The sequence below is a fragment of the Barbatula barbatula genome (assembly GCF_947034865.1).
Source record: "Barbatula barbatula genome assembly, chromosome: 21".
Classification (NCBI taxonomy): Eukaryota; Metazoa; Chordata; class Actinopteri; order Cypriniformes; family Nemacheilidae; genus Barbatula; species Barbatula barbatula.
Genome location: NC_136784.1, coordinates 3,185,904 through 3,210,132, shown reverse-complemented (window position 1 = coordinate 3,210,132; position 24,229 = coordinate 3,185,904). Strand labels below are relative to the sequence as shown.

At 38.3% G+C, this 24,229-nt stretch overlaps 3 protein-coding genes across 5 annotated transcripts; 2 read left to right on the top strand and 1 right to left on the bottom strand.

Annotated features, from left to right (window-relative positions):
• Positions 1–1,333: 1,333 nt before the first annotated feature.
• Positions 1,334–6,319, bottom strand: flot1a (flotillin 1a). 2 transcript variants are annotated; one of them, XM_079484908.1, is made up of 13 exons: positions 6,155–6,319; positions 5,426–5,475; positions 5,254–5,329; positions 5,087–5,177; positions 4,861–5,004; positions 4,536–4,655; positions 4,306–4,401; positions 4,037–4,189; positions 3,742–3,923; positions 3,612–3,657; positions 3,373–3,510; positions 2,998–3,162; positions 1,334–2,876 (listed from the first exon to the last, which is right to left on the bottom strand). In XM_079484908.1, exons 2-13 carry the CDS (start codon positions 5,466–5,468, stop codon positions 2,859–2,861), a joined length of 1,272 nt encoding a protein of 423 aa, XP_079341034.1. In that variant the 5' UTR covers positions 5,469–5,475; positions 6,155–6,319; the 3' UTR covers positions 1,334–2,858. The 2 variants fall into 2 exon arrangements, with proteins under 2 accessions (XP_079341034.1, XP_079341035.1); XM_079484909.1 differs by lacking the exon at positions 6,155–6,319 and adding an exon at positions 6,028–6,106 and having other exon boundaries at positions 1,335–2,876.
• Positions 6,320–7,830: 1,511 nt separating this feature from the next.
• On the top strand, positions 7,831–18,691 carry LOC306910371 (uncharacterized protein). 2 transcript variants are annotated; one of them, XR_013788158.1, is made up of 10 exons: positions 7,852–7,964; positions 9,888–9,946; positions 11,208–11,228; positions 11,350–11,625; positions 11,984–12,286; positions 12,550–12,837; positions 12,928–13,106; positions 13,650–13,674; positions 14,739–14,831; positions 14,921–16,472. XR_013788158.1 is itself a non-coding variant. In XM_079484902.1 (9 exons), exons 2-9 carry the CDS (start codon positions 9,901–9,903, stop codon positions 15,326–15,328), a joined length of 1,614 nt encoding a protein of 537 aa, XP_079341028.1. In that variant the 5' UTR covers positions 7,831–7,964; positions 9,888–9,900; the 3' UTR covers positions 15,329–18,691. The 2 variants fall into 2 exon arrangements, 1 of the variants encoding a protein (XP_079341028.1); XM_079484902.1 differs by lacking the exon at positions 13,650–13,674 and having other exon boundaries at positions 7,831–7,964; positions 14,921–18,691.
• A 297-nt stretch (positions 18,692–18,988) lies between these two features.
• tcf19l (transcription factor 19 (SC1), like) lies at positions 18,989–23,234 on the top strand. Its single transcript, XM_079484903.1, has 4 exons — positions 18,989–19,190; positions 19,731–20,300; positions 20,436–21,363; positions 21,786–23,234. The coding sequence occupies exons 2-4, from the start codon at positions 20,006–20,008 to the stop codon at positions 22,120–22,122; spliced, it is 1,560 nt and encodes a 519-aa protein (XP_079341029.1). The 5' UTR covers positions 18,989–19,190; positions 19,731–20,005; the 3' UTR covers positions 22,123–23,234.
• Positions 23,235–24,229: the final 995 nt, after the last annotated feature.

Here is a 24,229-nt window from a genome sequence, read left to right as displayed (position 1 = left end):
GAATGTATATACTATGTAAGATTATTTCAAAATATAGAGTGTATTGTATATATAAACTGCCTTAACCTGTCCTGGATGATTCTTACCTTATGTGCAAATCTCGAGATTTGTTTTTAGTCAGACGATGTTCTTATCATTTAAAAAAAGAACGACCAATCAAATATTTAATAACCGTCTGTAGCCAATCAAACTGTTGTCACCAGGCAGATTACGCAAACGCATCAACGAACGTTGTAAAACTCGATTTGTAAAATCGATTGCTTTCACAATCAAAATATTCCGTCATTTCTAATGATAACGTTTTAAATTTTTGTCAATTACGGTAACTTTTTACTTGTTCAAGCATACCTCGTTGTAACTGCGGTGGTGGGCCAGTCATTGAACCAGCCAACGGGCACCTTGACATCAATTGATATCAATTTGACGTCTAATGTTGGTCAAGACTTGATTTAAATGCTGTAAAACATCATTTCAAGGTCATTTTGGACAATTATTTCTACCTGTGTTAATTAGGTGAAAATATGAAGTTCATACCCAAAGTAAAATTGGTTTAATGTAAATGCACCACAATATGTTTGAGATTCAGTAAACATCGTATCAGTGTCAAAACGTGACTTTCAGTCATATCACATCACATTGATATAAGTGATTTGTGTGTTTGATTGATATTTATTGCAAAATATGAATTCTTTGTCAGCCGGATAAAGTTTAAGGAGCATTTATTTTGTCTGTTTCAATGTGTATTTCTATGTAAGAGTGAAAATGGCTTAATTTATGCTATATTTTCTTATCTGTGCTCAGATTCTGAATAGGCCTAGGATTTATCTACATCATCCATCCATCTATCTTAATCCATCCATATAGACATATCATAGATGAAATAATCTTCTGTACATAAGAATTATTCTAACTTTTTCAACTTTGCTTTTTTCACCGGAGTCCCTTCAGGGGATCCAGTTTACATTTGTAGTATCTTAAGCTCGATGAATTTAACTTTTTTTACATTTTATTGCTTTTGTGTCATTATTTTGATGGTCAAAAAGACATCGGTGTGTGGATGTCATTCAGATTGGCATTTTTGACATGTTTTTATGTCCATTTGAAGTCTTTTCAACATCAAGGTGTCCGCTGGGCAAAGTAACTTAAAACACTTTTCTCACAAACTTTACTAAATGCAGCAAACAAATATGCCCCTGCAGCTAATGGGGTTTTTGTGTTGCGTTTTCATGTACATGGACAGGTAAATTGTAATTCCTTCTGTGGATAAGTGTTATTAAGTAAATATAAATCTCTTTACAGTGTCCAGACCCACAGACAATTCACAGCTTCTTGTTCTAGTTGTGTACTTGTTTTTATTTAAAAGGAACAAATAACAACTAATATTTTATGTTGTGAGTTTAAGGCATCATGTTAGTTTATTCAGGGTTTTGTTTTCTTGTTAGTCTTTGCATGCATTAGTGTGTAAGAACTCATAGCAGTTAAAACAGATGATTTTGTAAAGTAATAGATTGGAAAGCCTCTATTATATAAATGACACATACAAATGTCTTTAATGTTTTATATAACACACTGACATAGCAGCACTAGCATATACAGCTCCACAGTCTAACTAATTCCTCCAAACATTTCATTTATCTAAACAATACAGTTTAGGCCTGAATAAGATAATAATCAAGTTTATTCTGCTCACCAATAATAAATGGACGGAGCTTTGAGTGATTTATCTCACTTGTGATATAAAATATTAAGAATTCAACATTTTAAAGATTGTAAAACAAATACAGAAAAGGTATCAGAAACGAATGGTTAGTTAATTTTGAATTGCATACAACATCTTTGATACTAAAGTACAGTAAAAGTGTAACACACACAAGTATTGGCATGACATCAGAATGTTATCAAGTATTACAAAAGTGACAAATAAAGGTGCTCATGAAATGATTAAAAAATGACAATGAGTCAGCGCAACTAACTTTAAAATATACTTACATTTAAAAAGCATAAATATTCATGTGTATGTGTATTACATAACCAGGTAGTATTGTAACATAACCAACTTATTAAATACTGCAACAGTACTTCACTATAAAAACGGAAAAGAAAACTGTTTGGATCTCATCGGTCCTCTAAAATGAATGTGAAATCATCTTACAAACAGCTTTCTTGTTAACTCTATTCCTAGAGTAAACTACAAAGTGGTGATCACTAAAATGTTTTACTTTAGGACTCTCAGTACCAAGAGATACTGTATATAAAGTGATTTAACCCAGCAGTTGTGAATGAAAACTTGACATAATACGATACTGATAAAATAAATAATTCCTATTATTACAATGACATACACACAACAGCATTATTCACAAACAAATATAACTAAACTATTAAAACTTCCATAAAGAAAAGTGAAACTATCAAAAATAGATAACACAGCATCAGTTACTCACTGCCATCCATACATGCTGTGACAAAAGCTTATGAATCCATTTATGCTACTTTGGTTTCCAAAACTCAACAACAACTAATGGAAACGTCAACTGTAAACTGAATGAAACGTTCGGTCATTGTCAAAAGCTGTAGTGTCTGATGGCATTCAACAAAGACATTAGAAAATATAAAAACAGCATTCTTTCTTTAAAATGCACTTTGGGTTTTGGCAGCAAGGCAGTGTTAGTAGACAGACCCATGAACATGACAAAGAGAAAACCAAAAATATGCATTGAGGAGAAAGATAGAAATAGAGTACGTGACATACAGCGTTACAAGAAGGCGATAAAAAAGATTTAAATATAATGAGAGCAAGAGCAGTATATTGTATGCATACTGCAAAAAGTCATGGCTGTGTTGGAGAACAGGTTGGTTTAACCAGTGCGCGCCACCTAGAGAGGTAGATAAGATTGATTCGGTTATGTATGCAAGTATATGCCAACACTACATATTTAACTAAATAATGTCATGAGTGTTTATTATTTTTCTTCTCTGTTTAGTGGCACATTTTACCTGGGAAATGTTGATCCCGGTCAGCTTCTCAATAGCTTCAGGCAGTTTGGTCATGATGTCCAGCACTTCACCTGTCAGCTTAGCTGCACCAATCTCTGAACCTCCACTGGAAACCATGGTAATCTTATTGGCAGCTGACAAAGGCTTACTGATCTCTTCTGCCATCTAGTGTAGGACAGAAAGAACACAGTTAACCATCAAAAAGAACAAAGCATCAAATCAAGCCGCATTCAAACACTAGGAGGCGCTGTCTGCTTTTAAGGATTTGGCTGTGGCAAAAATGGTTTGCAGATCAATGTAGTATAATTTCTTATAGATGACAGTTCTTTAATCTCTCCGTATCATACAGTTTTTTTTCATATAAAAAAATCTCACCAGTGGCAGTTTCTCCAGAAGCATGTCAACCATGGCTCCTTCCTTGTACTGCTGGAAGGCCTCGGCTTTCTTGGTCATCTGCTCTGCTTCAGCCCGACCTTTAGCCTCCACAGCGTACGCTTCTGCATCTCCTCTCACCTGATCACAACATTTTACTCAATACAACTGAAGGTAGGCATTTAGGTCATATCTTAAATCCATCAACAATCTAAATACAGTATCTGTTCTGATAAACTTACTCTTATGGCTTCTGCCTCAGCTTCAGCCTCCATGATCAGTTGAAGACTGTTGGACAATTAAGTCATATTAACATTAAAACCTAATATTCATTTTAAAACATGGACCCAAAAACAACATCATCCATCTCACCGTTCAGCTTCCGCTATTTTCTCCACCCGGTATCGTTCTGCATCAGCTGGTTTCCTGACTTTCGCCTCGAGCTCTTTCTCTCTGCGTGTGATCTCCTGTTCCTGCAGCGTGATTTGCTGCGAACGCTCCACCACCAGCACCTGCATCTTCTCCTCCTCGATACGTTGCTTCGTCTTTGCCACCTAACACAACATTTATACAGAAGATGCTTTAAAAGATTTGCGGAACATATGATTTTGTTATACCGTATGTTTTTCTCATATAGTACACCTGAAAGGCTTGGTTGATGATTTACCTGTAACTGGTACGCCATTTCAGACTCAGCTTTTTTGGTGTTGACTTCAATGTCATAGGTAGCCTTTTTCAGCTCATAGTCTCTCTGAGCCTTAGCCATCTCAATCTCGTTCAAGTATTGGGCTGATACCTTCTCCTGCATTGCATGAGCCTCCTATATACAGAAATGAGAGACACATAATGTGTAACATAATACTCACAGTAAGGGTACAGAGGAAGGCTGACATTCATCATATAAAGATAGACTGCTGCGATAGAGAGAACTCTTACCCTGATCACAGCATCTCTTTTATTTTTGGCTTCTCCAATACGAGCATCCTTCTGCACCTGTGCCGTACGGGCTTTTCCCAAAGAGTGCAGGTAATCCTGAAAGAAAGACAGATTTTATTTCGAGATCACGTGGGCCCATCCTTAAAGCTATAAAAGCATTCCCAAAACAATTTTTACTTTCACAAACAAGTTTAATAAACAATAAACATTCCTTTTACTAAAAATCAAACCTGGTCATCGTGAACATCTTTAAGTGTGTAGCTGACCACGCTGATGCCCATGTTGACAAGGTCAGATGAGGCCACCTTGAAAACCTGCTCAGAGAACTTCTTACGATCTTTGTAGATCTCCTAAAAAACAAATTTAACAAATGCAAAGTTTCTGTGCAATATATTTGGATCAGAATTCACACATATTTATGACAAGTTTTGTTTGATGATGCAGAGTGCAATTGCATTCAATTTATATTGAATTGTAAATTGCTTCGTGAGCTGGTTTCAGTATAAGCATTCGCCCAAATTTCTAAATCCAAATTGTTTACATGCATGTATTTACCTCCACAGTCAAGTGAGCAATAATGGCTCTCTGGTGACCCTCCAATGTTTCCAAGGAAATATGGGCAATCTCAGCTTCAGACTTTCCCATGAACATCTGACACGCCGCGGCCAACATCTGCTTATTCTGCCCTTGAATCTTCATCTGTGGTCAAATCAACACTCAGTTTTGTGTTTTTCTACCCTATGAAAGGTTGTTTACATCTTATTAAAGATTATAAGAAAACCTGCGCAATTCCAGTGACAGATATTGGCACTCCATGACGCGTGTAGACTTTATCACTTTTTACGTTGAGTGTCATAGTGTTCAAAGAGATCCTGTAACAGAAAAAGTAAAAAGAACAGTGAGTTGTTTAAAAACTAAAATCACACAAACAAACAAACAAAACAATACCTTTGGATCTGCTGAACACATGGAACAACAAAGACTCTTCCACCAGAGATCATGAGCGGTGGAGAGCGGCAGAAGCCTGGGACAGGTGTGACATCAACATATCAACTTATTATTGATTTCTACTAATAATGTATTTTAAAAACACAATGTTGTGATGTGTTTACAGTCTTACCTGACACCACCATCGCCTCGTTAGGACCGCAAGTGTAAAACATCTTCCCACTGTGGACCAAGCATCGAATCACGTGACGTGAAAATGAATAGGATTAAGAAAAACAATTAAAGTCATTCAGAAATATTCATAAAATATAATGGAAACATCCAGCGAGCTATGACTAAAATGAGTAATGTTTTAATTCCAACATATAAAGTAATCGTCATCATAAAGCCCTCCTCGTCTTTAAGTGCTATCGATTGGCTTCTCAGAAATGGTGGGCTCGTACACTAGACGTCTACCAAGTGGATTAACGGCGTGGTCCTGCGCTCCAGTGAGAAAAACAACGAGCCTTTATCGCGCTTTAAACAAAACAAACTATACATTTCAGCTATAAAAGAGTTTCACGACGACGTTTGTATTTTATAGTTAAATGCGGTCGATGCTGAGATCTCTGGAAATACCGAATCCAAGCGAGAGTCGAGGCTCCAGTAATAATGACACGCTAACTTAATTATAGCACGGATACTTACAAATGGATGTTATTTATCCCCCCGCTACAATAAAAGCACACCGTATATTCTTAGCACATTTAAAATAACAGAAATGATAAAACCGACCGTGAATACAGAAATTGTACAGTGACGGGAATTAATCCAGTGTTTACGTTTATCACGTCACGTCAACGTAACATCGCTCGGAGCAGACTGAATGGAAAACATTACAATGAAACCATAAAATGCTTACCGTTGGTTGATTAATTATTAATACAATAGCGGAGTTGATGATAGTAACAGATTGAGGTTATTCTGTCAAGCACACACGAAAGACGCAGTATGCAAGCTGTTTCTAGCAGAAGTGTGTGTGTGTGTGTGCCGTAGAGATGGCGCCCCGCCCGGATCACAGGAGCATACTGGCGCCATCTCATGGAAGGATTTAATTAGAGCAGAAAATGCGCTCTGAGCTATAAACTGTCTGACGTTACTTATACTATAAACATTCCCGCTCTCTCCCTTTAATTCGACTTATTGTTTATACAGGTTTAACTATAAATATGTATCAAACATCATACGTGTAGTTGACCATGCGGTCAATTTAATAAAAAGTGGTGGGTTGAGTAGGAAATTTGCTATATTTGTTCAGAAATGATTGTCTATTTGAGGCGTTTATTGATGCGTTTTTTAAATATTATTTTACTATACATTTTATTGTTATACGATTATAATTTGTCTTGCTTTAAATGATACAGTTTTGCTGATAACTAAACAGTTAACTAAAAACAAATTTTAGACGATGTAATTAGCAGGTCGTCTATTTTAGACCATCTGTAAAACACAATGTTCTCAGCGATGCATGAGACGATGTTTCCGGATAATACCGACACGTTCCGAGCGTTGCCGATCTCCAACGCTCTTTAAAACGAAATCACCCGAAGCCTTCCAGATAACGCCGATATCTAACCACAGAAGCATAGGCGGAGTTTGACATTCGAGCCAGGGGGGGCAAAAAAAAAGTCATTGTAGCAGCTGGGACCTGGGCTATCAATTGGGGAACACAGCCCTAACACATATGGACACAACAAACATGCTAAATAAACACATATATTTATTTTTAACCCAAAGAAGAAGAAAAAACAGTACAACAATACAATCATTCTTTTAGTAAACAGGTAAGCCTCGCATCTTCGGACACAATTAGGATCAACGCAATAAAATGCGGACCACTTTTGTTAAAATATTATCTTCAACCAAAACGAAAAGATTTTTTAAGTTTTTCTTTCCTTTTTTCAAAACACATTGTGGCAATGAGAGCGATTAAAAAACAAGTTATATTTCGCATTTTGTTGTACTTCATGAAACATTTAAAACATTTTGAGACAAGGGGAAAAAATAAAAAAGACGCCATGTGAGAGGCTACAGTATGCATAGATACAAAATTGCCTTTCTCTTATAAGTGTGACAAGACGGAACATTTTCAACTGACAGTCACACAATACTCCCCACTTTTAATTTTTATATCAGTGGGACCCCCGTCCCCATCCCTCAAAAGACAGCATATTGAAAGCAGTGTGTTGAGTTTAAAGCAGTTATTTGGCAGAGAAATCAAATTTACAGACCTAGACATTGTCCAGACTAGTGCAACAGTAATTTTCGTTTTTTGCGTCCAGCATATGCGTCGATAATGGTCTCAGGTGAGAGCTTGGCCGTAATGTCGCTTTCGATGTGAAGGATCGCAAGAGAGGAAAACCTGGCTGCTCCCATCGTCAACCGCAGCCAGTTCCTTATCCTTATTTAAGATATTTATAATATATAATTTTTTTAAAGAATGCAATTATTTTTTTTGTTGAAACAATGCAATTACCCGTTTCAGCCGCCAGGGGGGGGGCAATGCTCCCCCTGCCCCCCCGCAAACTCCGCGCATGCACAGAAGTGTCTTTCTTTGGCAGATTGGGGGCGAGGAAGAAGGTTTGGTAAATAGAAGGAAGACTCAAATCATCCTTTAAATTCAGATTTCGCCTACATCTCATTTGACTATTATTTGGATCGCACATACAAAGGTAACTAGCACTTCTTTACAGAATGAAATGGCTTAGTATAAGATTCGGGGGGCTTTCACACGAGGCGAGAGGGAAAAGGGTTAAATCATGCAGTTTATTGTCGTTTTCACTTTTCAAAGATATATATTGTTATAAACACGCGATTAAAGGCGTTTTCCATCGATAATTATAGGCTAGGAATAGTTTGTGTCGGGACGCTACGACACGAAAATGAGACCGATATGTAAAATATTATAATTTCATAATAATAAATGCAAACGGATGTGTTTACTCCTTTATCTCAAAGATTGAAAATTCAGCGCCTTGAATGAGAAAATCGTATCAGTAACACGAGAAAATATTGATTGATATTTTATGAATGCAATCTCCCGATGAATGGGACATACAATACACCCATGACATACTGTTATTAAAGAGACGCGTCGTTTTTTTAACGCCACAGACCAGCACCAGTTTATCTATGTACACAAATAGCACACAAGATTTTTGGATTAAATAGTAATACAATTACAAGCTATACATAAAACACGTGTTTTCACTTCTGTAATAACCTGCTTTGTTTAAGCGTATACGGGGAATAGAAAGAAGGAACCGTTCGTGTATGTGTGTGTTGCAGGTGTAGATGCGTCTTTGGATTGTATAATAAATATAACTGTAACCGGGTTTCCTGTACGTCCAAATGTAGCCGTAATGGGGATTGTTTTATTCCTGTATGTTTGACGGGACAGCACGAGCAGGGGAGGACGACACGCCCTTGTCGCATCAGCGAAACAAAAAGACGCCTTTAAGACGCAAGATTACAGGCAAAGCCACTGATGTGTTAAGTGCTGTGTGGGCATTCTAGCTACATGGATTACACGCATCCCTGTAATAAACCAGCCATTTCATTGGTGTTTAATTGTAATTGACACACGAGCCAGCGATTAAAACATGCTGATGTCGTAAAACTGATGAAGAGACAGCAGAAACCATCTCAGAAATCCGGATGCATTTAATGGACATTGTATCGGTTTAATAGGGTCTCTAACGTGTGAGGTTTCATCTGACACCATTAAAACTGAATGACCTCAAACAATCCTACTAGTTCCAATGATAATCCGCCGATGGTTCACAATGGTGTTCATAATGCAATCCATTAGAATTAGTTTTCATTTTTTTGCTTTATATTCATATAGGTTATTTAAAAATAGATCAAGTTTTTTCATCAACGCACGGAATAATGCAAACTTTTATTATTAAACGTGCACCCATTTAAATAAGGAGCAGATGCAGTTCACACTCATGCTGAGGTGCTCAGATCTGATTCAGTATGACGCCAGAGAATGCCTTGGCAATGCATGAGAACAAAGCAGGTTGTCTCTCTCTTTCTCTTCCCTTCAGGTTCTCTGTATCTCTTAAGAAATGAAGGGTTGTGATTATTGACTCGGAGCTTCTATAGAAGAGATAAGGAATGAGATAAATACTGGGAGAGGCACAAAAAGACAGATTTGAGCTCGGGGTTCTGGCGGACGTTTGACAGTCAGCAGCCTTCAGTCTGGGCAAGCAGTCCGACCATCCACATGATCTCATAGCACCACAGAGCTCGTGTTTGCCAGTAAATCAGCTCATTTAATCACATCTACAGTGTCTTAAAGAGAGCAGTGCTCTGTCAGGCCGTACGGTTTGACCTAAATGCGCTTTTTGATCTTGTATCTGCAGTGGTTGGATTCAATTTGCATGAATGATTCATGGTTAGGCCTTTAAAACTAGGTCTCTGACAACGAAAATCTCTTTATTTTTGCTTACTGTCATTACTTATTCAGGCCTAATTTTGCATTCTAAACGTACAATGTGGTATGTGTTTTGACTCGGTATTAATCCCGTGTGAATTGCCATGAAGTGTAACATAATGCATTTTTTCCCCCATAACATTTACTTTCATAGAAATCTGTCTAAAATGGGCCTGATGTGTGCGGTGGTCCTTAGCACCCTCCTGTGTTCAGGTAAAGTGAAAGAATGCTTTTCACTCCTATTGGGGGTTTTGTCGACATACATTCATTAAAAATTGTTTTAAAACTTTCTTCTTTCATAAGAGGAGAAATGTTGATACTGCTACTGTTAAAGTAAATGGTGAACGAAGTATTGCATTATAACATACTTAGGAACAAATGTATATGATAATGCAATGTAAGTCGCTTTGGATAAAAGCGTCTGCCAAATGCATAAATGTAAATAATTTGTGTTTCATGGAGGGATATTTATATGGGTTTGGCAACACAATGGTGAATACATGTGTATTTCTATTGTAGGTTGATTTAAAGCATGTTTCTGACAGGAGACGTTAATAAAAACGCTTGGTGTAGATCTCGTAGATGTTTTTTCTTGGCTGACAGATTTTACGATTGCAATGCTTTATTTATTTCCAGGCTAACATTTTGTTGCATAAACAATTGCACGATGCTGGACTGAAAGTGCATAGTTGGCAGTTTGATTTGGCGATATTCCTAATATTCTTTTTATAGTTTGCGCTGTGGAGGAAGGAAACTTGCACATCCTTCCCCTTCATATTTGACATCTCAATCACTAAGTGTTTTATGTTGTCAGCAAAATGTTTTGTATATAAAAAAATTGTATATCACATATTACGTATATTTTTAGGACCTGTGTCGTAGAATTATGCTTGGGGTGTTTGTGTTCTCTTTGTGTCTTTGCAACTATAATGCAAAGGGTTTTTTAGTCTGAAAGCCTTTACAGTCTTTAATATGTAGAGATGTAAAAAATAGGCTAGTATTAAACATGTTATAAAAACCTTGTCTCCTTGCTCTTCTCCTTCATAACTGCTGATTTGTGAGTCCAACACGACTCCCGAAAAGCTATTAGTGCAAATTCATTGCCATTTTGCAGCAGTTATATACACAAGCTAAATTTGATCCAATAGAAATTGGATCTCTCATATGAGCAAAATTAACTCTCCGATGAGGTTTCAAACTGTCTTTGTGAGCGAGTTCATTTAACAGTGTGTCCAATTGAAAGCACTTATAATCTCTGCAGGTAGCTAGACGTTTAGTATTCATTTGAATAAGTCACAACACCCAAACGCCTGAATGAAACTAAAAGTTATAAAACAAAGAGCAAGTCATTTTAAGTCACTTAGGAAGTTTTGTTTAATTCATGGCTATTTTTCTGGATCTATAAAAGAAAGAACTAAATGAAATCGAAAGGTCTCGTTGAAATCTTGATCTTGTTTTCTTTCTTTTTTCACAGTTTGGTCATCAACCATTAAAGGTAAAATGCCTCTTAAAAGAATACAATTCATTATTCTTTATTATCTTAATATGGGCAGCTTCACCGTTCCAAACTTACTATAAAGACGTAAAGACATAAAACATTTCATCTCGCTCTGCAGCAAAAGATGAACACCGTACAGCTTTTTTCGGGGAGGATGTTCATATTCCCGTGCCGGCTTTGGACACAACAGAGGTGACGTTCATGCCGAGGGTGGATCTGCTGTCTGAGCGCGCTCTCTTGAAGAACGGGAAGATTGTGGATGAACGAGCCAAGCTGAACGCTCACATCAGCCACTTGATTCTGGAGGATGTGGGTGAAGACGATGAGGGAACGTATGTGGTGAGGAATTCTGCGACCCCCGCTGATGTTAGACGGATCATTCTCATTGTTCAAGGTACTGTATATAGCACGATCAATGGATATCTTATTTCATAATAATGATAATTGATGAGATTATAGTTTTTGAATAACATTTACACGTTTACTTTGTTGGTTTTCCACCTTGAGAGTTTCAACCAGAGAATCTTCCTGAGCCAGTTTTGTTTGATTTGTTATTGATTTACAATTGTTGCTAACACTGTTGTTTACTGAATCAATAAAACACAAAAGGAGTTAACCCTACGGTAGGTGTTGTGCTCACGGATGTGCTCACTTATTTCATATGAAAAAATGTCCCCCCCCTAAAAACAATAGTTGTAATTTCCATTTGTTTTCCACCAGTCTTTTACATTTTTCATTTTTGTTTCTTCTAGACTGTGCGACAGAGACTGTGGTGAAATACGGAGACACGTATCATATCCCGATCAACCCTAGCATCGGTCTACACACCCTTGAGTTCAGGTCGGCGGGTCAGACTCCAGTTAACGTGACCACGGTGGAACCACTCGTATTACTTCTCAACCAGACGGTCATCACTTCCGAAGAGTACCAGAACCGTCTGACCATCAGCGAGAAGAGAGTAAACCTTCATCTGGTTACAGGAGCCGATGAGGGCAGCTACACCATCATTGACAACGATGGCAAAGTCAGAATGAGGACCTGTCTCAATGTGAAAGGTGACAAATGTATTTAAAACTTTACATAGCGGTCGGGTACCAAGGCTTGCAAAATGCTGATATGAGTGACGTTTCAAGGTTTTTGAATAATGTAAAAATACAAAGAGAAAAGTGAAATACCAAACCCGCTAGAATGCTCTCTACACAGGCATATTTACTTACAACTTCTTTCTCATTTTCTGAATTTTGGACGTGAAGTCCAATATGTTATTGGATCTTACATCTGAGTAAACTCTCGTGGTTTGCTATGTCCCATAACCCAGATCACCAGATCTTTGAGCACCTGAAATACAGAGGAACCCTAAAGATCAAGCTCCACGTGGACTACACCAAAGTCCGAATGGTCTACATCCCAGACACTGACCACAAGGAGCGACTCATCCTGGACCAGGGGGAGCTGGTGTTGCCTCTGGACCCTGCGTTGGACGGTCGTGTGTCTGTAGAAGCATCGATATTCTACCTGAGGAAGGTCAAAGTGAGCGACATGGGTCTCTTCAGAGTGATGGATTTCTCAGGCTTCCGCATAGCTGACGTCTACCTTCACGTGGAGCGTAAGTAAAGAACGGAGGATAGTTTCTGAGGCTCGTATCTGAATGGTTCATCTTTCTCTTATTCTCATGATCCTCTTCTTCCCGCAACAGCTTATAAGTTGCCACAGCTTTACGTGGCGGTCATCGCCCTGCTGTCTCTGCTAGCGTTTCTGCTGCTGGTGTGTCTGCTGTCCTGTGTGATTAAAGTTCACCGGCGGGCGGAGAGAGCGCGTAAGATCACCCTCATCGCTCAGCAGGCTGGCAAGGGCGAGGGAGAGGTGTTCAGACAGGTAAATAAATAAAGAATAAGTGTGTAAAACTCAGAAAGGATAAGAATATTACATATATTGGTTGTCTACCAAGATTTAATGATCCCAGATGAATGATAGATGAGTTTTTCCATGAATATTCAAGCTTTCATTATTTATAAGTCGTGAATGCAATGCTATTTGAATACATTTGAGCAAATGTGATATTATGTGTGTCAAAAAGGTGTGTGTGTGCGATAATTCTCCTGTATTTGTTCCGTCTCTTCGCTGTTAACCTAAATATAGTAACCAAGTGTACTTGGAAGACACATCTTTAAGTAGGTTGGTGTTACGACCTTTCCCATTTCAAAGTCCTACATTCAACAATTCAGTCTCGTTAGCTGCCTCATCCATAAATCAATAAAAACAGAATCTGTCCAGTTTTGTGTAACACTACAATTCTAAAGTGAGACAGAGCGTGTGTATATTCAATCATTTCACCCATGGACATTCATTTCAAATAAGTCTTGTGGTGGATTTGTAGTAGTTAACGATTGACCTGCGTTGCATTTCTCCTTCCTGAAGGATCATCTGATGGATTTCCCAGCGGGTGAGAGAGCTCTGCGTTGTGGTGTTGTTTGTTTTCTGTAGAGCTGAAGTGATGAATCTCTATTGGTGTTGTGGTGGCGTAATAGGGCTCTTAAAGACCTTCCTTCACTCAGTGACTGTGTATCCCGTTCATCACTTTCGCTTCGTATTCAAGTAACTTCAGGTGTATTGCTCCTATTTAGTTCTTTGAGTTGATCTATAAATGAAAAGGTATATACACCTGTGTGTTAAAGCTTCTGCTGCGCTTAAACGCACATGCACATATGGACATTTAATGTGTCGATATGGAGAGGTAAAAATTATATAAATCTATGTGTATGTGTGTATGTGTGCTGAATTCTGTGTCTATGTCGGTGCAAGTGTGTTTGTTTTTATGAATGGTTGGCAGTGATAAATGGAGTCAGTCGTAGTAATGTTTTATTTTGTTCATACGAATATTTATTTAAATATTTTTTATATTAATTTATTAAATATTGATTTTTATACTGCATATTTTGGCAAATCTGAAATGCCATTCAGATTATCCGCACGTAAAAAATGTGCATATTACAAACAAAACAGTACATACTACTTAAGTGTAGTATGCTATTCTGAAGATTCTGAATCATTTGCCAGCCTTGTGAAAGTCTTCCGTGTTTGTCATGTCATTGTGTTTACCCGCTAAGCCTTATGGGTAATTGTGAATAAGGTTGTTTACTGTATTCTCATACTGTATAAATATTGTGACACTGAGTTGGGGCGGATACAGACACTGATACCTGACGTATGTTGTTGTTTTTTAAACCAACAACAAATAAAATATCAGTGTCTTTGAGATTGATATCAGATGTATTCATATACATTTGTATAGTGTCATTTAGTTTTCACAATGTTACAGTATACAGTATATTCCATTTCACACCTGGTTTGTTTGCTCAGTCCAACTTGAGTCCGGCAAACAGACCACAAATTCAGGACGCTCTTGCTCTCATTTTTGTACTGTTGTGGGACCAACAATGCCAAAATGTGGACAATATGCCACAATATGATTTTGAACGTAGAGTATATAATAACAATGTTTTGCAGGTGGTTCATGAAGCTTACACTAGATTCACAGAGGACTCCACTGTGCAGTCCACATGGGAGAACGTCACAGAAAGCACGGAAGTTGAGATCAAAGTAAGCAATTGTCAAACTGTAAACAAAATAGTTTACCTCTAATATTTGTACATTCAAATTTTAGAATGAAAATTTTATTTCTCTGTTAGGGTCTCGAGGTATCAAAACCAGGTCAATACCAGGCCCTCCAATCTGACAAAAACTTCTTGGAGATGAACGACTCGGGCGTGGAGTTCACCTCATCCGCGCTGCCTCTGGACAGCGACACGGATGTACCCGACAATCTCATTTCTCACAGGCCCCTGCTTGAGTCTGACACCCTCGCCGGTGTCGCCCCGGCCGTTTCCGAGGGCGAACACAGCGCCACTCACACCCCTGACTCTGTTCTGAGCGCCAGCCCTGCCACCCAACCCAAATCTGGGGCTCAGACAGATGGAGAGACCACACCTGAGGAAACGGCTCAAGCCAACGGGCTGGATGCAAATATAAGCAAAGATGCGTCGCCAATTTCCGATAAAGTCGCTGTGGTGGATCCAAGTAACGCAGGCACAACCTGAGTGCCGCAGAATGGTTAGTTTCACCAACCAGCCCATCGTGTCTTCTTTTGCGCCCACTTTGCGTCCGTAACATCTCACCGCTCATCGCGACACTTGGATTCATCTGATGCATAAGAAATGGTTTGTCGAACAAGCAGAAACCCACAAGAACAAGTCCATAGAAAATAATGAATAAACCATGACGTTGGAAGAAATGGTTCTGCACTATGCATGCCTGTAAATTAAGTTCTGCTAACAGCCGAGTGCTGGATTAGAGAAACCATTTAGTGCATGTGAAGAAGAAAATAAAAACCTTACAACACATACATACGGATGGTAAATATTTCAGGCTTGAAGACTTGAGAATACTCAAAACTTAAACCAACTTTACAAGGAACTGCCTGAGACTAAGTTTGAAGCAACTGAAAAGGAAAGTACATGGGTCACATATTTTCCAAACAGTTCGCCTACCAGATGCCAAAAGAATACATTTTAATATTACATTATTTGTTTCAAGATCAATTTGAACGCAGTATTTGCTCCACCTGGTGTTTCTGGACTTTCTCTAGTTACTCAATATCAACTCAGAAGTGCAGTGCTGATAATCTTTGTCAATGCTAAACTAAACACTCTTGTTCAGGATCACACGGGTGACAGGTGTCTGATATGTTGGCTCAACGTTGTATATAGGATAATCTGCAGTGAGGGTTTTTGGCCCAGAGGGGAACGGCTTGTGTCAGCAGTTAAAGGTGCTGAGTACACTTGGGCTTTTCTTTGTCCTTTTTCCCCCTCATCCACTCATACGATCCCTTCTTCTTCTTCTTCTTCTTCTTTTAAACTTGTTTGAATAGACGAAAGATTTTTGGATAGTTGGAGGTCCATAGTGAAAAGTTTTGCTGATTCTGAATGGTTACCTTGCATCATTGAACTTTTTGTATTTATGTGCATATTTGTTTTAGAATATTTGAATGACTTTACTGGACAAAGATGTCGACAATTGGGCACCGATAACCATGTGGTGAGCACGCTGACACACGTGCTTGCGGCGACCTGAGTTTGATTTCCGGCTCGGGAGTCCTTTGCCGATCTCCCGTCTGTGCCCAATGCATTCCTTTCAGCTCCATACTGTCCTTTCCCTACAACAAAAATAAATCGATAACGTAGGAAATCTGATGTAAATAATCGTTAAAATAAAAGTTAACTTCACCTACATTGTCATAGAACTTAATCATAAACTTAATTGTAACCATTATTTTTACTGAATGCGTTTATGCCGAGAAATAATGTGCGAGGAAGATTAAAATGCAATATTAAAATGAGATGGCTTAGCCATGGGCTCGTACCCTGATGTTTCATGAGATAGGGTTTGACCTGCTGGTAAAATTGCTACCTCGTGTTTTGATGTCTGCAGCACGCACACACAGAATGATAAAACAAAGACAGGGTGATCAAAAAATAATAATAAACAATAAAAGCACAATGAAAGCCTTGAAATGCTCTTGAAATTGCAGCTAATGTTAATACAGGCGTTTGCATAACGAAATTAACTTATAATTATTATAAATCTAAGAATTTGATTCTCATATTAAATGCAATGTCAGAGCAGTTTGCTTGTCATTTTTAAACGACTTTCTAAATTCTGCTGACATTGCGAGAACCGTCAAAAAAGTTTTGTATTGTATTGATGCCAGTGAGATGCATTTGATGATGAAGCTTAAAAGAATCGCTGCAATTTTTGACTAGCATTTATTAAAGACCCCCATTCCTTCAATTCAGCGATTCTAGTATTAAGATTTGAATTGTAGTGTTCTTGTGTATCACACAAGAATGTGCAGTTTTTGGGCCTTATGAAGCAATATTAGTGTGAACGCACTGCACACACGCACACACATGCATTGGGTATACAGTATATAGGTGCAATACTATGAATAAACATACACATTCTGTACATAAATATATTGCATGTAAATAATCAATTATCTTTCTATCCAATGATGGCTTCTCATTTTACTTACAATAACACACAAAGCTCGATGGCAAAACATAACAGTCAACAAATTGTCATGCTTTACTAATGCTTTGATTGCTTTTTATCTTTGCACTTAAGAATGGTTTTAATTATGCAAGACTATATTGTTACTCGTATAGATTCAATTATACTCTCTCTTGTATGCACTGATGTCATAGATCAAGCATATACATAATTTAAAGAGATACATACGCATGCTGAACTAGAGGTTGATTGTTAGAGAGTTCAGATCACATTACTTTGTCTCTGATGAGAAGTATTTTTAATGCCAGCGCACATGTAGTAATAAATATAAAATAGTTTGACTTACATTGTAAAAAAATGTGAACCTCTTCAACCAAAATGTTCTTTTGACAAAAAAATGCATTTGGTACTTTTTTATTTAATAGAAAAACAGATAAAGTCCACTAGACATGCATTTTTTTAATAGTTCATCAGACTTTTTTGTTTTGGTGTGTCACTTCAGTTTTTTATTCATAATTGTGACATTTAGAGTAATGTAAATGAGTTTGGACATTTTCAATTCTTGAGCATTTTAATGTTTGTTAATCAAAGGAAAACCTTTTTTTCATTTCTCACTAGAATAAATCATATTTCAAAGACGACCGTTTCAAAAATAGCTTTAGTGCTTGCTAAGGTGCACTTCAGGTATTTCACACCTGAAGTTTCCCACAATAAATGTACCAATATATCATTTAGATATTTTTGAACATTTGAAGCGTACAGTAAACATACGCTGGTTGTATATACAGTTTAAGCTTGGAATGTATGTTTCTGAACAATTGACTTATGTTTTCATATGCGCATTTACAGGTACAGTGTCTAAATCACAAGAATATGCACTTATCACACCGACAGGCTCAGTCGCATGTTAAAACACGATTTTTGAGTGGTATAGAACAACAGCAATACAAGACCACCCCAGAAGCCTGCTCAGGTGTGATCAAACACGTCATTAAACAAGCTCAGGAGCGTATGTTCTTCTACATTACTTAAGATAGTTAAACGTCACATGAACTGATCTTCTGCCAGTTTACACGCAAGAATTCTCAGGAGAACGCCTTGTCAAAATGATCTGTCTAGACATTTTGTTCTTCCAAATAACCATTGAGAACCATTGATTCACAGCCAGAAAATGAAGACCGTGAATGATTGATATTGCTTTGATGGCATGAGATTAATGACGGACTTTAATGTAACCACGGATATAAACAATTCTTCACAGTGATGTACAAAGTAAAGATGATCATGCGTTTGGCTGTACTTGTGGCTTTATAGTTTGTAAATTGATTTACTTTAAGCAAAACACAGACTTCTTTCTGGAATGAATGATGAAAATAAAGGACCTTTGATTGACTTTAAACGTCTCATAGTTTGAACTTTCAATGCTTTCAAGGATTCAGATTTCTATGAATTTCAGCACCATGTGACTATAACATTTAGTGTTAAATTGAGTCACTTTCTGGATACCTAACATATGAAAATACGCAATTTCACGAGCACATATTTGCATTTCACATTTTAATAGTCTAAAAAACCTACTAATATTATTTCAGTTCATTATTATTTCTATCAAACAGCTTTACTTTAAATCAGGAGTACTGATGCATATATCGAAGGTTATAAATAACGGCACCTTAAAACTCTCCGTTGTAGTTTTCCAGTCTCCTTGACAACAGAGACGGAAGTGATGTTGATTTTCGCGCAAGGAAACAGCGCGGCTCCCGGCGCGCCAAATTTCAAAGCACTTCCTGCGCAGGGAGGACGATAAGATTGAACACGGAGCCGAAATAAAACACAATAATATCTTTTTTATAAAACCTCACCTTGCTATTTTGGGCATGGCGTGCTTTTGTAAGTGTTTTTCAATCATATTGTTCGATGAAACAAAATGGTTGCGTATGTTAAATAGCTGTTTTGGGGCTGCGTTGTGTGTATGCGTTCAACTATATGATTTCAGACGTAGCACGCTAGCTGCGTGCTGCTGCTATTCGCTTAACTTGCACGAATTTCCTTCTGTGGTTAAACTGTGTTTAACAACTGTTATATGTCTGTTTTGTTAGTGGGTTTAGTCATTTCTTAAGCATTCATTTGTTGAAGTAGTTTGTATTGTGTCAGTGGTAAATCTTTGGCAGTGCGTGGACGATGTACAGCCATTGAACTTAACTGTTTATGCATTGTTTCATGTTATGCCATGTTTACGTTGTTTATTTAAAACTATATATTAATAAGTAAGCTAAATAAGCATCTTGCATAGTCATAAAATATAGATGTACTTCAGTCATTTTTAGCCGAACATTTTGTTGACTTGTCAGTTTTGTGGTGTTGTTAGTGTAGTGTAGTGTTTGGCATTAAATGTCTTGTTAATTAAAGTATTGTCATTGTTTTTTCCAGAATGAAGATCATCAAGCGACGCCATCTAACCGTACACATTCAACACTCTTATTTTAGAAAATATATCATTTTAGTTTGTCCTCCAACTGTGTTAAATAAAGTGTAATATCAGCCCGAGCAAGTGTCATTTTAACACACTGTGCTTTTATAAACCGCTAACATAAAATACATTTTAAAAGAAGAATATCTTCAATGGAGGACATTTAGTCTTGTTTAATAGAAGTGTTGCCAGCTGTGTTGCAGTTTTCCTCCACATTTATTTGTGGAATGCCAAAATGTCCACAGGAGTCCAGCCGTGTTTTCAGTTATTAAGAATTGGATTGTTGTCCAATGCGAATAATGTCAACACAAATGGAAATGAGTCATCCGACTCGGTTCGTGACCTGTACACGTTTCGACCAGAGCTGCCCCAGTGCGTGTTCCGGCTGGGCCGGGCCGCCGAGCTGTGTGATGTCACCCTGGACTCGATGACTGTGTCCCGTATCCACGCTGAGCTGCATGTGGAGAAAGAAACCGATGCCTCTGGAGAAGAGGGGTGGAAAGTCTGCGTGAAGGACCGCAGCAGTTATGGTGAGTGATGCGGTCTATAAAAACGTTGATATACCTTGTACATATCGTAAATTATGGCTTATCTTTTTTACGATCATGTGGAACACGTTTTGAAAAATTCTGCAATGGAAATCGAAACCCCTCTTTGTTCTACAGGCACATTGGTGAACGATGTCAGCCTCCAACAGGGAGACCTGTGCGAGATCTTTGATGGCGACACCCTGAACATTGGTGGCCAATCAGGGAAGACTAGCCCAGAATTCTACTTCCTCTTCCAAAAAGTACGAGTCCGCCCTCTGGACTTCGATGCCATCACTGTGCCTAAAGCGGGTGTTTTCTCATCTGACATTAAGAACCGTATCAGAACGTCCTTGGAACGTAAACCAGACCCCGCGTTGGATATTTCCAAACTGTCCATTAACAAAGCCACGGTCATTCTGAACTCCATCGGTAGCCTGAGCAAGATGAACGGAAGTTGCTGGACGTTTAAGAAAAGTGATAAAACTACCAGTTTAAACATTGCCAACGCGCCAACGCTTGCGGCTTTGGCCCCTCCCTCCACTCCACCCCCCTTCCAAGCCGCTGGTGAGATCGCATCCAAGTCCGTCCCGCCATCGTCGAAGAGCCGACGCAAGTCAGCCCACACCGTTCTCCTGGAGGACGACAGTTCAGACGATCCAGTAAATCGAAGAGATGGGGAGGATGGAAGGAGAATACAGGCGAGGAAAAGACGACGACTTTACAAGTCCGAATCAGATGTGTTTCATCCTACTCTACCCAAACTGGAGCAGAATGGTAGGTCACAGTTAGATGTGTCGAGGAACAATGGCAGCACGGCTCCTAACAGAAAGTTCAATCATCATATCACGAACACGAGTCACACCAAAGGCATCAATTTGACTCCGCTTCACCAGCAGAAGTCGTGCTTGTCTGGTCCTGGAAGAAGACAAAGAGCGAACAGCTCTCCGGTATATACGGCCCTGGGGGCGGGAGGTGAGAATTATAATCTGACCTCACCATCAGTGAGGACATCAAAGACGGAAAAAGCGAGGGGGGCGATTTCTCGGTTTCAGGCCTCGACTGGGTGAGCAGATATAGGGTCACACACCCTCAAAGATTAATACAATCTCAAGAAGTCATAGGCACAGTACATTTTAATAGACAATTTGAAAGGGAATAGTCCCAAAATCGTTGGTCCCCATTGACTTCCTTTGTATGAACACAAGACCAATGCAAGTCAATGGGGACCAACAGTTTTCTGTCACTTTAATTTTCAAAATATCTTTTTTTTCAAACAGGTTTGAAATTACAAAGGGGCTTCCAAATAATGATAGAATTATAATGTTAATTGTGAAATATTACTTTAAAAACATTAGCATTACAAACATATATTATGAGCTAGTCAGTTGTTGGCAGCTCAACACATTATTTTTTGTTTGTTTCAATGCTAAGTGTTTTGGTTGCATTAACTCATACACAACTTTTCCTATCTCTCTCTCTATGTAGCCGACGACGTGGAAGACCCAGAAAACATCCTCCACCCCGTCCATCCCTTCCGTCACCCTCTTCTTCCTCATCCTCCAGCTCGTCTTCCTCCTCATCGTCTTCCTCATCCTCCTCTGAAGATGAAGACGAAGACACTGGGGTCACGCAGGGTGTCGAACCATGCGCATCGGCGTGCTGTCGCTTCCCTCAGCAGGACACCGTGCAGTGGATCCAGTGCGACGATTGCGATGCCTGGTACCATCTGGACTGCTTGCCCCACGACCGCAACCGAGCCGCGCTGCTTCTCGACCCAAATGCAGACTTCCACTGCGGCTGCCGCAGAGGCAGAAACCACTGAGACCATGAATCAAGCTCGCCTTTAACTCTTAATAAACCAAATATGCTGAAAAACATTGTGTTATCACAATCAGACGCATGGGGGATTGGGAGATTGCTTCTTGGCTCTCATATAGAGAAACGCTTTCTAGTGATGGCAGGAATAAATAAGTGTGCTATTAATGTTGTCTGCAGTGGTGCTAATTGCTTTGAGGGGTGACGTAAACTGGCTTGGCTCAGATGGATGTTCTGAACTTGCACACCAGCTTGGCAGGATGGGTTTCAAGAGCATCCAAATGTGCTCGAAGCACTGAATCCCATTAGAACAAGCACTGGATGGTTTCTAGCCAGTTACTATATATAATAAATATTTACAAAGGGGATGAAAATGGACGGACTTCAAAATGCTTAAAATATGTTTGTAAATGTTGAAATGAATTATTGTAGGCCATGATATTTTGTATTTTATGGTGTGTATTTTTAGAAGAATGGATGAATTAGAGATTTAGAGGTATTGTTTACCCCGAAAAAAAAATTCTGTCATCTTTTACCCACCCTCATGTTGTTCAAAACCTCTATGTCAGTCTTTCTTCTGTGGTCCAATTATGTTAGGCTGCCAACGTTCTTCAAAATATCACACAGGTTTGAAATGACATGGGGATCAATAAATGATGGAAGATTTTCATTTTTGGGTAAACTTGGACTTCAGTACGCTTTCTTAACTAGATACTGATTGTTCAACATGCTTTATCCACATAATGGCTTTTATATAATATGTTATCATTAAATACTGTATCAAATGTAAACGAGGCTAGCTAAATGCAGCTGTGATGACTTATTCAATGGTAAATTAAGTACAAAACTTAATTCGATGGAATATTCTTAAAATGTCAACGCACAGAAAAGATTTCAAGAGAATTGTGAATAGTTTTTTGTTATGTGGTCTGCTATTAACAAGCTTTGAGTGAAATCTCGATTAACCCGATGTAGTTGTATCTGTTGTAGAATCTGAGGTATGAGTGTTTAAAATACCTTCACTGTCTTCACTTTAACTCAACATAATAGATATGATGAATGACACTCATAATGTTTGTCATGTTGGGAATTGGGAACTGAATAAAGAATTATATATTTAAAATATAACCTGTCTGGCTTTTAGTGAAAAAGTTATAAGGACCTGTATAAGTGTGAATGTTGTGTATATATCATGATTATTTTACTCCAAAACGGCAAGACAAAGACAAATTTAAGACCCACAATATCCCCCCAAATGTGATTTAAGCCTAACAAAGTTTTCAGAAAAATGTCATATCGCCTAGCTGATTTGTGAGCTCCCAGAATACAATGCAGCATTAATAAATAATGCAGTAACTGTTAGAGAGGGACTATGTGTTATGGGTTTGCAGTTGGGTAACATGATGTTTTGTCATGACTAATTTAGTTGATTATCTTTTTGCTTAATGTGATATTTTTTGGTGAAGATTATTTGTTTGGTTAAGGTGGTATATGCGTGTCTACATAAAACTATTGAATGTAATGCCTTTGCAAAATATTCTCAGAGTTTATTTGATATAAAATCATATAAAATATTTAATATCCCAAAGAAGTTTCTCTAAAGAGAAAACAAAACTATTGTTTTTTCCTCTCTTTTTCATAACCTACTTTCTCAGCTTTGCAAGATATTATAAAACGTTGAGCTGATGTTATTTTGCATTTTAAACCAAAACTCAACGAAGTTGCACAATATTTGTATACATGCGTTTTGCCATTATTTCAACTCCATGTTTTAAATGCTTGTGTTTTTTTTTTAAATGTACAAAGACAAAACTAAAAACCAGCACAGCCGAAGCATAAGACTCTTGTACTGCTCTGCTTTTGATCCAATGGGACAACGCTGCCGTATATTTAAGAGTGGAATGATTGTCAGATAGAACTCAGTGGAATTCTTTCGACCTTTATGAAGTCTGTGACCTAAATGTCTGAATCACCTATTGTCACATCACATTCTGTCTCATCTGTCCATTCTCTGAACATCCCTGCTGCTCCTGGAGGCATTTATAACACCCGGTGGGCTTCAGGTCAGTGGACATCTATACCTGTGCATTACAGAAGATGTCTCTCTGATGAAT